This window comes from Pristiophorus japonicus, chromosome 1, assembly GCF_044704955.1.
Source record: "Pristiophorus japonicus isolate sPriJap1 chromosome 1, sPriJap1.hap1, whole genome shotgun sequence".
NCBI classification, from domain to species: Eukaryota; Metazoa; Chordata; class Chondrichthyes; family Pristiophoridae; genus Pristiophorus; species Pristiophorus japonicus.
The window spans coordinates 295,848,980-295,866,138 of NC_091977.1; the positions used below are offsets into that span (position 1 = coordinate 295,848,980).

The 17,159-nt window shown below is 43.0% G+C and overlaps 1 protein-coding gene and 1 pseudogene across 2 annotated transcripts in view; both read right to left on the reverse strand.

Annotated features, from left to right (window-relative positions):
* Positions 1–17,159, reverse strand: part of LOC139271027 (sorting nexin-31-like) — a 118,989-nt gene that overhangs the window by 25,276 nt on the left and 76,554 nt on the right. For both annotated transcript variants that reach the window (XM_070888483.1, XM_070888482.1), the window contains exons 8-9: positions 7,472–7,541; positions 1,813–1,905 (exon numbers count right to left, since the gene is read on the reverse strand). In XM_070888483.1, coding sequence (XP_070744584.1) covers positions 1,813–1,905; positions 7,472–7,541 — 163 coding nt within the window. The remainder of the gene's footprint in view (positions 1–1,812; positions 1,906–7,471; positions 7,542–17,159) is intronic.
* Positions 6,616–6,794, reverse strand: LOC139278637 (U2 spliceosomal RNA; annotated as a pseudogene).

The window sequence follows — 17,159 nt, forward strand, 5'->3', positions numbered from 1 at the left end:
ATAAAAATGGACTTGCAATTCCTGACATGGCCATTGCCACCCCCAACAAGTCAGCCATCCAGCCACAACAGACTCCGCACATTCACCCAAGGCCAGAATCGAACTGAGACAGTCAACCCGGGAGCGTAAAGCACCGGACCATCTCAACCTGTGAAAGACTGTGATAAGATCTCAGAGGAGGGTATTGTCATGTATGTAGATGCTGTTTGTAGCCACCAGATGGTGTCATTGTTGGAGGCCACTGAGCAGCACGCACATGGTGCTGCTCTGGTATAAAAGGCCAGCCATTTTGAGAATCAGGCACTTTGGGCCGTAATAAAGCAGAGCCAAGGTTGTAACTTGTTCAGTTAAATAGGACTCAGTTTGTACCTTTATTGCATATATAACACTTTTTTAAACAAGATAAAATGTCCAATTTGTTTCCTCCTGTTTGAATTTGGATGCTTAGTTTAAAATCCTTTAAAACCAAGTTTTTTTTTTAAAAAAGGACTATTTCTTTTGTAGTAGAAATGTAGACTGTACATTTGATTAAATCATAAAACCTATGGGGCACTGAAAACCAAATAATTAGACTGTAACAGGGTTTCAATATCCAACATAGTAACTACAAACATCCTAGTTAAAAATTCATCAGCTTCCATCACATTCCTCAGCAAGGTTAGAATATTGGCAAAAAGATTAAAAAAACATTCCTTTTACGCAAACCTGTAGATTATATCTTTAAGTAGCATTTTTCAGGCTTAACAAAATCTCTCCAAGTATGGGAAAATCCATCTATCGGAAGGCCTCGAATTGACTAGCAAGTTAATCATATGTATCAGTATAATCTCTGCATAAGTGCATTACATCCATTTTGATTTCTTGTAGGCAAGAACATAATTTGCCGGAGTGAGGCATCTTGTAGTGTGCCTGGTTATTTAGACTTTTTCCTACGCCCTTCAACTCAAACGTTATTTGCCCTGCAAGTTGCTAGAAGTGTGAGCTGATAATGGCGTGGTGAGGGAAACAGGATACGTGGGACTTTCGTGTGCGATGGGACCAACAGTGCATCTCCTAACCAAAGAGATTTAAGGATTGTGACATAAACAAAGGAAGAATGGAGAAGGAGGGTGAATTAGAGTGGGTGAATTAAATGTCAAATCAGGTACAGAAAGAGAAAGAGGGAAAGAAAGATTGGATTAAGAAAGAAGAAAGACTTGCATTTATATAGCGCCTTTCATAACCACCAGACATCGCAAAGCACTTTACAGCCAATGAAGTACTCTTGGAGTGTAGTCACTGTTGTAATGTAGGAAACGTGGCAGCCAATTTGTGCACAGCAATCTCCCACAAACAGCAACGAAATACTGATCAGATAATCAGGTTTTTTTTAAATGTTGAGTGAGGGAAAAATATTGGCCAGGACACCGGAGATAACGTCCCTCCTCTTCTTCGTAATAATGCCAAGGGATCTTTTACGTCCACTTGAGAGCAGACGGGGCCTAGGTTTAATGTCTCATCCAAAAGACGGCACCTCCGACAGTGCAGCACTCCCTCAGCACTGCACTGGAGTGGGAGTTGAACCCACAAACTTCTGACTCAGAGGCTAAAGTGCTACCCACTGAGCCACAGCCGACACTAAGAAAGAGAGGAAAAAAAAGCTCGAAAGGAAAAGAAATAATTTTTTAAAAATTGTGCCGATTTGCCATTCACAGGATCTCTCTGTCTCTCCACGAGTTGCTGACTAATTTGCACATTAATAATGGCGTGCGTTGTTCATTCACTGTTAATTTTTTCCGCAAATTCCCACCCATTGAACTAAACTAATCTTACCTCTCTTTTCTTTCCAGCATCCTGGAAAGTTTCCAGTTGCTGGCACTGCTCCCGAGTAGGACTGGTCCAGCCTCTCTCCAGCTCGTACGTAGCCTGAAAGAGGGAAAAAAAAAATTCATGCGGTTTACTATTTTGCAATCTTTCCAGGAGGTGATTGGCTGCAAACTTTTTGTACAAGTGAAGTGAAATTCTGCTTCAGCTATAATTCATGTGTTCAATTGCACACCAACAAACCGATGATGATAATTAATACCTCATTTTGAGTACAAGGCAGTATTCCCATGAAGGACTTCAAATAATATAACTGAAAATTTGATCTTGAGCAGATTATAACCATCATCTTAACATCATAGCCAAGAGTTCCCGCCTTGAGCACTATCGGCGATCCGGGAGCAAATTGCGCAAGTGTTCAGAAGTGTTTTTATAGATGTTTCAATGAAGGACCTGATGTTCCAGTCCTGAACTCCAGGGTTGGAAGATGCCTGTGCGTGGATTTTTTCTAACGTGTGGTGACCGTTGCATATCAGCCACCACACGGGCTAGGCCTTTATCCAGTGGCAAGGATTAACCAGGACTGGAGACCTGCTCTGCTGCACAGACTAGTGCGCACACATATCACAGCGTGTGCTGGCCCGTGCTGCCCCTGGGCCCTCAGCTCTTCTGGGCTCCCGTACCCTCATTTGCTGCACCTCCGCTACGACCTTACCGCTCCTCAGCTGTGCCTGGGCCCTGCCGATGTTCCAGCCCACACTCCAACCGGCGACCTGGGCCTTGATGACATCACCCAGTCGCCCACCTCAAAGTCGTCGCACACTTGGGACGACTCACGCTGGGAGCTGTAGCGGCATGCTCCAGCTCTTTATACTCCCGACCCGCGGTGGTGTCCTCTCGCAGGTCGGGGCTGGGGGCCCACGATGTTGCAGGGGCCCGGCGCTCCGGCTCTCTATACTCCCGACCTGCGTGGTGTCCTCTGATGTAGTTTTATTAATACAGCTGAAAATGTGTTTATTACAAAAAGCAGCATTTTTTAAATCGGTGTCCAGTCCACCATGTGTGAGTAACCCGATGTTAAATAACTAAAAATGATATTAAAAAACTACAGAACCATTTAATAGTTATATTGATGTACAGCAGTCAGGTTCTTTGTAATTTAAAAAAAATATTTTAAAACTTTAAAATTGTGCCTATTCATGTCCTTGAGCCTAAAAAAAAAAGCAGCTTAGTTTTAAGAGCTTCCTCAAAGGCCCAGAAACAGGAGCAATTAGCGGAAACTCGCCATGGTGATTAATTCAATCTGGGGGCATAGCCAGTTTTGTGGGCGGGGCCAGCTCTCAGCACGATGTGTTTTAAACCAGCGCAAAAGATCGCGGAAACTCAATTTGCACCGAATGTAATTTGCGCTTAAAATTCCACGATCTTTTGCGCTGGTTTGGGCATTTCGGGTTAATTGCACTGAAAAACCTGCACAACTTACTGGAAACTCCTGCCCCAAGATTCCTGCCTTGCATAAATGTTCAAAACATATATTGCATAAACACATTTTCACGCAGTTCCCGTCAACTTTTTCCATCATAAATTACCAGGTCCACATATATATTGGAAACTGCCAATGCAAACTGGTCAGAGTGTACTACACCTTGCTACCAGTGCAGGTGCTGCAGCAGGGAGGAAGAACATAAGAAATGGGAACAGGAGTAGGCCATACGGCCCTTCGAGCCAGCTCCACCATTCAATAAGATCATGGCTGATCTGATCATGGACTCTGCTCCACTTCCCCGCCCGCTCCACATAACCCCTTATCCCCGGAATCAACCTAGTGAACCTTCTCTGAACTGCCTCCAAAGCAAGTATGTCCTTTCGTAAATAAAGAAAGCAAAACTGTACGCAGTATTCCAGGTGTGGCCTCACCAATCATCATAGGCAGTCCCTCGTATTGTGAATGACTTGCTTCTATGCCAAAAAAGGAGTCCACAGGTGTTTCAATGAAGGACCTAATATTCCAGGTCCTGAACAACATCCTGAACGATGGAAGATGCCTGTGCATGGATTTTTATTAACGTGTGGTGGCCGTTGCACACCAGCCATCACACGGGCTTGACAGAACTAGGTCTTGGTCCAGTGGCAAGGGTTATCCAAGACAACTGGAGACCAGCTCTGCTGCATGGACCTAGTGCGCACACATATTGCAGTGTGGGCTGGCCCGTGCCGCCCCTGGGCCCCTAGTCCCGAACTCATGCCTTCTCCTGGGCCCCGATCACATCTCTCCACAGTCTCTCACTGATCCTGCTGTACCTGCCCACGCTCCAATCACCGACCTGGACCTTGATAATGTCACTCTTCGCTGCCGTCGCCCTCCTGCACCAGCTGGCGCTGCTCTCTGAAGTGGTTTCCAAGCTGCTCCCGGGCCGTCGCACCTCAGCTCCTTTTATGGCCCCGACCTGCCACTGGTGTTCTCACCAATACCCTGTATAACTGTAGCAAGACTTCCCTGCTTTTATACTCCATCCTCTTTGCAATAAAGGCCAAGATTCCATTGGCCTTCCTGATCACTTGCTGTACCTGCATACTATCCTTTTGTGTTTCATGCACAAGTACCCCCAGGTACTGCTGTACTGCAGCACTTTGCAATCTTTCTCCATTTAAATAATAACTTGCTCTTTGATTTTTTTCTGCCAAAGTGCATGACCTCACACTTTCCAACATTATACTCCATCTGCCAAATTTCTGTCCACACACTTAGCCTGTCTATGTCTTTTTGCAGATTTTTTGTGTCCTCCTTACACATTGCTTTTCCTCCCATCTTTGTATCGTCAGCAAGCTTGGCTACATTACACTCGGTCCTTACAGCACAACAATTTACACAATCAGTTCCTTTTACAAACGTGGGCTTTGGCATTTTTGATGGGAAAAGTTGACAGGAAGTGCGCACAGATGAAAGATCCTAAAATGTACTAATGCGCGTACACATACACACACACACACACACACACACACACACACACACACACAGAGTGAAGCTCACAAAGGCAGCCTCACTCTAATTGACTTTGTTTTGCGAGTGTGAAAGTTATACAAGATATGGATGATCAAACATGCTATGTATAGCATGGAGTCTTTTCCTGCTTTATACTCCTGTCTACTTTTCTGTTAAGTTAGCAAGAAGTGGAAATTATATCCCCATGTTTGCTGTACTTTACATGATACAATTGGTGGGAGTTGAATAATGTAGGTTGTAACGTTAGATTGATGTCCTACAATTTTGATATTTGGAGTCAGGAAAAAAATCTCCTGGCTTTATCCTTTTAGCAACGTTATCGAAGGTTAGTCACCTGTTGCAGAAGATTAGAAGGTCCATAATACGACATCAATGTAAGCTTGAAGAACAGCACCTCAGCTTTTGATAGGCACTTTACAGCCTTCTGGACTCAACATGAGATCAACAATTTCAGACCATAACCTCTGCCCCTATTTTTTCCACATGGCAGCTATTGATGATTCTGCTATTCCCATTTACACCCTATCTAGGCCCATCTTTTGTTTCTTTACTTGTCCCATTACCATCTCCTTTTGCTTTGTACAATCATACCTTTTGACATTTAATCTCTCTTGCCTTCCACCCCATCACAGACCTTCCCTTTTGTCTCCCCCATCCCCTTTCCCTGCCCCTGCACTTGTTTAAAATCTGATACATCTCTAACTTTTTCCAGTTCTGACAAAAGATCCAGTTCATCGACCTGAAACGTTAATGCTGTTTCTCTCTCCATAGATGCTACCTGACCTGTAAAGTATTTCCAGTATTTTCGGTTTTAACTTCCATAATGTGCCCAGTCCATTGAACAAGTAGGCTTGGTAGGCTGAATGCCCATTTGTTCTATACTTCTCATAGAATCATAGAAATTTACAACACAGAAGGAGGCCATTTCGGCCAGTGTGTCAGTGTCGGCCAACAAAGAGCTATCCAGCCTAATCCCACTTTCCAGCTCTTAGTCCGAAGCCTTGTAGGTTACCATACTTCAAGTGCACATCCAAGTATCCTTTAAAAGTGGTGAGGGTTTCTGCTTCTACCACCCTTCAGTGAGCTCCAGACCTCCACTGATACGTCCTTACTACACAGTATAAATGCACACGAGGCCCATGCTTGAGAGGTCAGTCTGTGACCTGTCCTTTATTTCATAGCACTCAAGTGATGGAAGTGGGTGGAGCTTCCCCTTTTATATCTGAAGGTCTAGGTTAGGAGTGTCTCCCACAAGTTCACCACGTAGTGGTCAGTGTTCTCACAGTGTACAATTTAGATCAGATTATACATGGGTTACAATGCTGTTTGAATAGATGACACCCACCACCCGCTGGGTGAAGAAATTTCCCCTCAAAAACATCTACCAATTCCTTTAAATCTATGCCCCCTGGTTGGTGACTCTTCTGCTAAGGAAAATAAGTCCTTCCTATCCACTCTATCTAGTCCTCTCATGATTTTAATACACCTCAATAAGGTCTCCCCTCAGCCTTCTCTGTTCCAAAGAAAACAAACCCAGCCTATCAATCTTTCCTCATAGCTAAAATTCTCCAGTCCAGGCAACATCCTCGTAAATCTCCTCTGTACCCTCTCTAGTGCAATCACATCTTTCCTGGATTGTGGTGACCAGAACTACACATAGTACTCTAGCTGTGGCCTAACTAGTGTTTTATACAGTTCAAGCATAACCTTCATTTTTTTTAAAATGTCCAATTTCTTTCCAGATCAACTCTAACGCCAAAGATCACTTTGCGCCAATATATTTGATCTTAGGCCAAAAGGCCGAGAGGCGAAATTGCACCGTTCCTGGAAATATTGCAATACCAGGTCGGTGCATGGAGTGGACGGGGCAAGCCCCTGATCCAGCTCCCTGTCCAAAAATCAATTCAATATCATGTCCCCATAGGGGATATTAAACTGATAAGAACAGATACTACACTTGATCTTAGCCAAAAGGCCGAGAAGCGAAAACTTCATGCTCTTGTATTCTATGCCTCGGCTAACAAAGGCAAGTATTCCATATGCCTTCTTAACCACTCTTATCTACCTGGCCTGCCACCTTCAGGGATCTGTGGACATGTACTCCAAGGTCTCTTTGTTCCTCTACACTTTTCAGTGTCCTACCATTTAATGTGTATTCCCTTGCCTTGTTAGCCCTCCCCAAATGCATTATCTCACACTTCTCCAGATTGAATTCCATTTGCCACTGTTCTGTTCACCTGACCAGTTCATTGATATCTTCCTGCAGTCTACAACTTTCTTCTTCATCATCAACCACACAGCTGATTTTAGTAACATCTGCAAACTTCTTAATCATACCCCCTACATTCAAGTCTAAATCATTGATATATATACCACAAAAAGCAAAGGACCTAGTTCTGAGCCCTGCAGAACCCCACTGGAAAGAGCCTTCCAGTCACAAAAACACCCATCGACCATTACCCTTTGCTCCCTACCTCTGAGCTATTTTAGAGTGAACAGAATGAATCCAGTCACAAAAACACCGTTGCTTCCTGCCTCTGAGCCAATTTTAGATCTGACTCATATTCTTATAATGTTCAATTGGAGTTCATTCAGCCAGTTACATTCATACCCTGAGCATTTACTACACTGCTACTGATATCCGCAAAAATCTATTTCCCTTACCTGACTGTACAATAGGGCGACACCACCACTACTTTCCAGAAGCACTTCATCCTCCAAAGGATCCAAGTAACTGAGAAGAAAGAAAATATAATCTTGTTAATTTGTTAAGAGGACTAGAAACCACCTCAATTGCAAGTCATGTCTGCAAACACAAAATAAATTTGGCTCATTCAGTGAATTTAACACATGGACTCTGGTATTTCATAAGGTCCAGATGCTGACATTTAGCCCATAAATATGGTACTGCAATCCAGTATAAAAGTGCAGAGTTAGGCAGCAGTTTGTGAAGAAACAATGCAGATTTAAACACAAGTCCTGTTTGTTTCTACATTTTGTCTCCACGGATTTTCTTCCTATGATTTTTTTCCCCCTATTTTAATTTTTTTTTAGCTCTACTTTTAATTTTTCCTAGGTGGCATAAATCCTACTTACATGGAGGCTCTAGGAATAGCCTTCTTCCTACAATGAGCTCATTAACTTCCAATGCATCTCCCCTATCCTCAGAACACAAAAGAAGCACGCCTTCATCAGCAAGGCTCGGGACAGAGCGCTGAAAGCTTACAGAGTGCGGAAGCATAGATTCGGGGCTGGCTAAAGACCGTCATTATTTTGGCAGCAACAAGGCTTCCCATACTCCCCCCTTCAGAGCAGCCTTTTCGCAAAGACTCATTACATAGTGATTTCTCAACCGGCAGGAAATAATCCTCTGAACAGAATACAAATTGGCCTTTAATCGTCATCAATAAATGCCATTGATTGGTATCAAACACATTTATCTTTTGAAGGTAATAAAAACTGAGCTTTCTAGGAGAGGTTTTCCACTGCGTGTAGAAATAGTTATTGTGCGCCTCAGATGGTTCAGCTGCAATTAGCTGGACCACACTGACCAGAAGATTGTAGGTTTGAGTGCTGGTTTGTGCTGAGTTAGCTAATTTTAGGTGACAGTACTACAATTGGGTTCAGTGCCGCTACTCTGTGAAGCCAGGGTTGGAGGCAGGGCGAGAATCATAGAATAGTTACAACACAGAAGGCGGCCATTCGGCCTGTCGAGCCCGTGCCGGCTCTCTGCACGAGCACCCCAGCTAGTCCCACTCCCCCGCCCTTTCCCCGTAGCCCTGCAAATTTTTTTCTTTCAGGTACTTATCCAACTCCCTTTTGAAAGCCGCGACTGAGTCTGCCCCCACCACCCTTTCAGGCAGTGCATTCCAGATCCTAACCACACGCTGTGTGAAGAAGTTTTTCTTATATCGCCTTTGGTTCTTTTGCCAGTCACCTTAAATCAGATGGGATTCCCAATTATTAACTGCTGGAAAATGGACATGTGACGACATCAGGCGAGAGAACAGACTTGGGTATAGCTGCGATGGCCTAAGTGAACAAATAGTCTGATAACGCCTATTGTTTAGACTTGCAGATGGATAATAATCATTGAAACAAGAGGCAAGAGGGTGCCTGTGAAACCATATTCCCAGCAAGAGTCAATTATGTCAGGAAAGGAGGAGTGGGGGAAACTATTTTTTATTAAAAGATAATTAACTGGACACGTGCCATCTGGATCCATCTTCTGCCAAATTCCACAACACTTGGAGAACTATTTTTTTTTTAAATGTTAGGTTACCAACCACAGGTCTGATTTTCCTCATTCTTTGAGTGTAATTCAACTACAGGGCTCCTCCCTTCCAATTCCTTACTTCTTTTTTAGGCTGTCTGCTACTTGGACCTGGAAGGTTGCCTAAATTGTTTTGATACTTTGCTAGTCCTTTCTGGCAACCCTTTACTTATGTATCAAAGAGAAATTTCTTTGTGAAGGAAAGGTTTAAGAACTTCAGCTGCAAGTTTACAGAGAAACCGGAAATTATTTCCAATCTGTGGAAGATTCACTGGGCCGCACATCGCATGGCAAGGACTGCGTTGTATCTAGCTGCATACGCTGACCACAGGAACAGAGGTAGGCCATTTGGCCCCTCGAGCCTGTTCCGGCATTCAATGAGATCACCGCTGATCTCACTAGGAAATGTTGGTGTTCAGAGGGACCTGGGTGTCCTACAGGAATCACTGAAAGTTAACATGCAGGTTCAGCAAGCAATTTTAGGAAAGCAAATGATATGTTGGCCTTTATTACAAGAGGATTTGAAAACAAGGGTAAAGACATCTTATCGTAATTATATAGGGCCCAGGTGAGACCACACCTGGAGTATTGTGTACAGTTTTGGTCTCCTTACCCAAGGAAGGATATAATTGCCATAGACTGATTCCTGGGATGGGGGGATTGTCCTATGAGGAGAGATTGAGTAGACTAGGACTATATTCTTGAGGAGTTTAGAAGAATGAGAGATGATCTCATTGAAACATACAAAATTATTACAGGGCTTGACAGGGTAGATACAGGGAGGATGTTTCCTCTGGCTGGGGAGTCTAGAACCAGGGGTCACAGTCTCAGGATAAGGGGTCGGCTATTTAGGACTGAGATGAGGAGAAACTTCTTCACTCAGAGGGTGGTGAATATTTGGAATTCTCTACCACAGAGGACTGTGGAGGCTCAGTCTTGGGAGTATCATCAAGACAGAAATCAATAGATTTTTAAATATTAAGGGAATCAAGGGATGGGGACAGTGCAGGAAAGTGGAGTTAAGGTAGATGATCAGCTATGATCTTATTGAATGGCGAAACACGCTCAAGGGGCCAAATGGCCTACTCCTGCTTCTAATTCTTATGTTATGTATCCCAACTCCATTCACCTGCCTTGGCTCCGTACCCCTTAACAACCTGGGCTAGCAAAAAATCTATAGCTCTCAGATTTAAAATGATTAGTTAAGCTAGCAGAGTGAAGAAGGAAAATTACAATCAAAAACAGCAAGGCAAAATTATTTGAGCAATTCAATTGGTCGGTTTGTGGTTATTGGTGGTTTGTGAATGATAAATTTGGGGCAGGGCGGGGGAAGGAGGGAGAAATGATGACTTAATTTGCTCGGTCCTCCTTTCTCATTTATCTAATTTTAATTTGTTTACAATTAATCGATTGGCTTGTTCACTGGTGTGGGAGTGCAAGCCTGCATTTCTGAAACTCTTTGCCTCGGAGATCAAAAGGGTTAAAAGTTGGAAGATTCAAGATTGGATTAAAACAGGCTGCTAGACGATATGGTGCCTTTTAGCCATTGAAATGAGTAGCTGGTCATTGTTTGTATGTTAAGTATTTGAGTACCTTGTTACTATTTGATGACATCTGTATGTTAAATAATCTGTTTTATGTAAAGTAATTCAGAAAGCAGTTAGCCGTGATTGTCTAAATGCAAAGAAATAAGAGTTCGAAGGCTTTTTAGGTATAAAAGGATGGAACTGGCTTTTGTCACACACACACACACGGACACCAGTGACACATCTCGAAAGGTGTGTGTCACTGCTTGGAGAGCTGCCTTTGCAAGCAGAGAGTTTGTTTAGTATGAATGTTTAAATAAAAGACCCGATCCTGCCTTTATACTACAACTGAGTGTGTGCATAATTCAACGTTTAAAGCAACGAAGCAAAAAGAGAAAGATAGCCGTTACAACAACTGGTAGCTGAACAGAAAGGAAATTAGAAAAGTTAATTATGATTTGTGCCCTACAGACATGTGACACACACAGACACGCACTTGGATGTTGTACTGGAGTAAAAGCAGATGTGGGAATGAGAATATTCGTGAAACAGAGTGAATAAGGACAAGAGAAATGATGAACAGATGAACTTTAATGATCTGTATTTCACGTTGTCAGTAAATCACGACTGAAGCACTAAAATGCAAAACTGTTCCATTTGGCATTTGATTAAGCCACAGACAAGGTCGATTGGGAGTGAATCAGATGGAAATCTTTGGGTAATGTTTATCCTCACATTCATTGGGGCTGTTTTCACAGGTCTCTTCCCATCCCCACCCCGAGGAACCTCTGGGGGCTGATTGCTCAGAATCTTGGCTACCATTTTGTATGGATAGCATCTAAAAGTTAAGTAATATTGGTCAGCTGTAGCGTTCCCAACCATGCCGGAATTTCCCGGAATAGAGGATTCCTCCCCTGAGCGCTACCTCCAGAAGTCCGGGAGATTTGCAATTTAAACTTCAGAATTTCTCACACAACAGCTGCTGGCATTAAACCATGAGCAAAGATATTCAACTACAGGAAGCTGAAGGTAAGTGCAGCAACATTTGTAGAAGTTGTGAGATCAGAACATTACGCGATCAGGAAGACCTCCAATCAGAGCTGGTAACCCGAGTCAGGAGGAGGTCATTTTCATGGCCAGTTTCTGACACCAATCACTCCAATGGTGATGGTTTATGCAAAACCTGAAAATCTGGTGACAGCAGGGCTGGAGCTTAGACTTAATCCAGAGCTACACTGCTTCAGGGAGGTCCTCACCTTGGGTCTGATTGGAGTCTTTCCTTTTTTTAAATTCATTCCTGGGATGTGGACGTTGCTGGAAAGGCCAGCATTTATTATCCATCCCTAATTGCCCTTAAGAAGCTGGTGGTGAGCCGCCTTCTAACTGAATGGCTTGCTAGGCCATTTCAGAGGGAAGTTGAGAGTCAGCAAAATTGCTATAGGCCAGACCGGGTAAAGGATGGCAGATTTCCTTCCCTTCAGGACATTAGTGAACCAGGTGGGTTTTTACAAATATCCAGATTTTTTCATTAACTGAATTTAAATTCCCCAGCTGCCATGGTGGGATTTGAACTCGCGTCTCCGGATCCTCTGGATTACTAGCCCAGTAACATTACCACTATGCTATCATACCTACATGCTGAGACAGTGGCAGCTAAGTCTGGGGCCTCGTCCAATGACAACGACTTGGGCGGCGGAGGCTGAAGACTGACACAAAGCCGGTCAGCGATTTCAAACATCTATTTAATTATTTGCAAAGCAGATCAACCGTGTTTTCTTTTTGTTTTTTAAATCAGTACTTTAAATGAATCAAATGGTTTTGAATGATGTAAGTCGCTATGGTTCCCTGAACAAGGTGGAGCTGGGCGCATCAAAAAGAACTTGGATTTATCGAATGCCTTTCACGACCACCGGATGTCTCAAAGCGCTTTACAGCCAATGAAGTACTTTTGGAGTGTAGTCACTGTTGTAATGTGGGAAACAATTTACACACAAGCAAGCTCCCATAAACAGCAATGTGATAATGACCAGATAAACTGTTTGTTTACATGTTATGTTGATTGAGGGATAAATATTGGCCAGGACACCGGGAATACTCCCCTCCTCTTTTACGTCCACCTGAGAGAGCAGACTTAACATTTAATGTCTCATCCCGAAAGACGGCACCTGCAACAGTGCAGCACTCCCTCAGCACTGCACTGGAGTGTTGGCCTAGATTTTTTTCAGTGCTCAAGTCCCTGGAGTGGGACAAGTAATACCTGATATTCCTGTGGTGGAACATGGTACGACATTGAAAACACCCCCGTATTTTTTTGATCAACAAAGAAAATGGACATCAAACACTCTTCAAGTGCGACTGACCCAAAAATGGAACTTTAAAAAAATTATATAAATAACTTTATACTTGCGGACCAGTATTTTATGCACTTCTATCAAACAGTGCATCTGAATTCAAAGTTGGCTTCGTTTTTGGCTCATATTTTTTGGCGAATTATTGTGCTCAAGGTCAGGATGATCAGTGATGGAGAATGGAGTTATTCCTGCAACATGCATCACCTATAAAGGCAGAAACATTGAATCCATCCAAAAATGTCACACTATGTTTCAGAAATTCAAATCTACTTCAACATTTCTAAATTCCTTTTTATCGTTTCTTCATTTTACTTCCTTAATACCAAGCACATCTGCGTTACTTCTCCTTTCCAGCTTACTCTTCAAGTTTCTTTATGTGCTGCTGGTGAGCTTCTATCTATTTAATTGGAATAGACTAATTGATAAAACTAGATTAGGAGATGTCAGAATTCACACCGTTGACATTTGGGCCTCCTATGATGAGTTTATGGTCATTTATATAATGCTGCACTGTGGTAATTTAACGTAATTTTCACACAAGTAAATTCGAAAATAGATTCCTCTCATAAATTAAAAAGTCATAATTTTATGAAATTTTGACTAAAAAGAGACTAGAGCAAGCAGAGGTGTACAAATATTATAAAGCATTGTGTTTAGATCAATTTATGATGATCTGCACATATTTCTCGAAATTCCCATCACAAAATGTCTCCACTGTAATAAACAGCGATGTACACTAGTGAACACTTAGAACTCCCATTTGTTGAATTAGTTCAGAAAAGAGCATAAACTGGAATCTTCCTTACTAATCACAGGGCTTGAAATAATCCTCAGTCACAATTCAATTGCTTTCCCCACATGTTGCCCAATCGGTAAGTGGGTAAACCCAATGCACCATCCCTGATCTGTGGTAGATCAACCAAATAGCAGTCTTAGATTAACCAAGGAAGGATGATAAAGTAGGTTCAAGCAATAATGACCTGGATTTTGCGGCCAGCGGCAAACAAACGGAGCTCACCATTCATTACACTTACACACAGACATTCTGTGGGCTTTTGCACTGTGACACGCTTTAATCAGAGAGACAAAACAGCACAGCGCCCTCTACAGACTTGGATAGGTTAGGTGAGTGGGCAAATGCATGGCAGATGAAGTATAATGTGGATAAATGTGAGGTTATCCACTTTGGTGGTAAAAACAGAGAGACAGACTATTATCTGAATGGTGACAGATTAGGAAAAGGGAAGGTGCAACGAGACCTGGGTGTCATGGTACATCAGTCATTGAAGGTTGGCATGCAGGTACAGCAGGCGGTTAAGAAAGCAAATGGCATGTTGGCCTTCATAGCGAGGGGATTTGAATACAGGGGCAGGGAGGTGTTGCTACAGTTGTACAGGGCCTTGGTGAGGCCACACCTGGAGTATTGTGTACAGTTTTGGTCTCCTAACTTGAGGAAGGACATTCTTGCTATTGAGGGAGTGCAGCGAAGGTTCACCAGACTGATTCCCGGGATGGCGGGACTGACCTATCAAGAAAGATTGGATCAACTGGGCTTGTATTCACTGGAGTTCAGAAGAATGAGAGGGGACCTCATAGAAACGTTTAAAATTCTGACGGGTTTAGACAGGTTAGATGCAGAAAGAATGTTCCCAATGTTGGGGAAGTCCAGAACCAGGGGTCACAGTCTGAGGATAAGGGGTAAGCCATTTAGGACCGAGATGAGGAGAAACTTCTTCACCCAGAGAGTGGTGAACCTGTGGAATTCTCTACCACAGAAAGTAGTTGAGGCCAATTCACTAAATATATTCAAAAGGGAGTTAGATGAAGTCCTTACTACTCGGGGGATCAAGGGTTATGGCGAGAAAGCAGGAAGGGGGTACTGAAGTTTCATGTTCAGCCATGAACTCATTGAATGGCGGTGCAGGCTAGAAGGGCTGAATGGCCTGCTCCTGCACCTATTTTCTATGTTTCTATGTACAGGGGATCTAGGACCTGTGAACAGGTCAAGCAACAGCGTGCCTCCTCAACCAATCAGATTGAAGAATCCTTACTGAGCCATGCAGATTCTAAACCAGAAAGTGTCAGTTCGAATATTTAATTCAATGCCCCAATCATGTACAGAAATCTCCAATAATTAAAATCTGAAGGAATGTGACCCACACTTTTAAAAATTCAATGTTCAATGTCAATGTCAGAGAGGTCGTTTAGCAGTAATTAAGACTTATCACACCATTAAAATTTCCTTACACTTAAATGGACAAGTCCTAAATTTCTCTGGCATGTTTAGTAAGTACTACTTCATACTGTTCATGTGTTTGAATGCCGTGTCTCTCGATGAGATACCGGTGTAGCAGAACTTGCGGAGGAGCAGCAACTTCCTAACCTCCGCGCTTAACTGCTGCCCTGAATTTACTCCTGAATAACTATGAGCGATAGACTCATCGTTATTCTCAATGCAAAATCCAGGATTAGGAGAAGGTATTGAGGGATGTGGGAGAAGCAATTGAGGGATGTGGGAGAAGGTGGGGGTAGTCTATCAAAACATGGATGGTTTTGTTGTACCCATTGGTCTTCTCCCACTAAAAATTCACCTCAGTCAAATTGAAAACTTCATGCCTCCAAAACAATCCAATAGAAATTTATACAGATCCTGCTATTAGCAAACTTAATATTCATGTCAGTTTGCTTCTTTTAAGAATAACAGAATACCTTTATTCCGCATCTCTGTAGAATACCCCTTGATTAGGAAAAATAATGTATGTTTCTCCATTCCATTCTCCAGCCAGGAGAGCAAGTAAGTGTCCAGCTCACAATGGTGGTCTCCAGCCAGATGTGCAGAGGTATAATAAGTGACCAGAAAACTAATTTCTGAAGTTCTATCCTACTTGTGGCAAGATAATTTGCTATCATCCAGGTGGGATTGGGAACTGGTAGTATGGATAAGGATTCCAAATTGCCAGTTTCTCAACTGGAGCTGATTGATGAAAAAAATGATTAGGTCCACACTGGCAGAATAATTGACAAGTTATATTTCAATGCAATGTGCAGACATCCATGTAGCACACACTACAGTGACAGCTTTTCGGAGGTCGTCGCATACAATAGACAGTCAGGTTCAATAACGCCGCTGCCTCAGCGAAGATTACTTAACTCAGCATCGACTGGGGACCGACCGCAGGACATTGCTGCTCTGTGCTTTAACCAGTCGGGTTTAATAATACCTGCACCTAAACAGAGACCTGCCAACTCGGCACTGAATGCAGATCGAACCAGGTCCGTTCTGTTCCGTCTGTCTCAGCCTCTCTGCTTTGTACAGCTGAGTCAGTCATCGGGGAAGCACAGAAAAGCAAATTTGATTTCTAAATTCTTTGCCCCACTGATATTATTCTACTAACTTGTGAGTGTAAGACAGTCTATCCTCTGGAGATAAAGCAGTGTTGCTCTTTGGGTGACTTGTCAGGGGGCATAATTGAGTAATATGTAAAAGGATATTCCCCTCACCCACGCAGCTTTTACATTGGAATAATGGAATCCAAATATTTTTTAAATGTCACGTTTAGTTTTTAAAATCCCTTTTATTAGCTTTTTGCTCCTCAATTCAAGGTCTCGAGTATCATTCCCTGGCTATGATGGCGGACAAGTGACCTGCGTCTGGGCCTTAGCTAATAGTGTGAGAGATTCATACACAGGGGAACCTTGAGGGTCACAGTTCTCATGGCTCACATTTCCCTATACTATTAGATGGTGCTAGCAGGGTGTATGACAGCTATGAAATTGTTTCAATTGAAACAAGAACCTCTTGATGATAGCAAGCAGCTTCATGAAAAGAGCTCTCACCATGTTGATGCGGTTAACCAGACATACAAAGTTAACAAGTTGGTTTAGCAACACGGATGAAAATAGCTAACTTGGACCAATATTTCAGGTCACCAAACCACATTTCTGGTTGATTGGCTTTTTCCATAAGCACATAAAAATCTTTTTTTGGGGGTTCTCTTCCTGCAGTGTATAAAGAATTAGGTAGGGCACATCCAATGTAACCAGCAAGGATGATAAAATACAGGGAGAAAGGAGATCGAAGGGTGAGGTCGAAGGTGAGGGGGGAGGCGAGGTCGAGGGAGGGGCGAGATCGATGGGGGGGTGGGGGCCAGGGCGAGAGCGGGCAAGAGATTACGTCTGTGAGCAACATTGAGCGAGCCTGC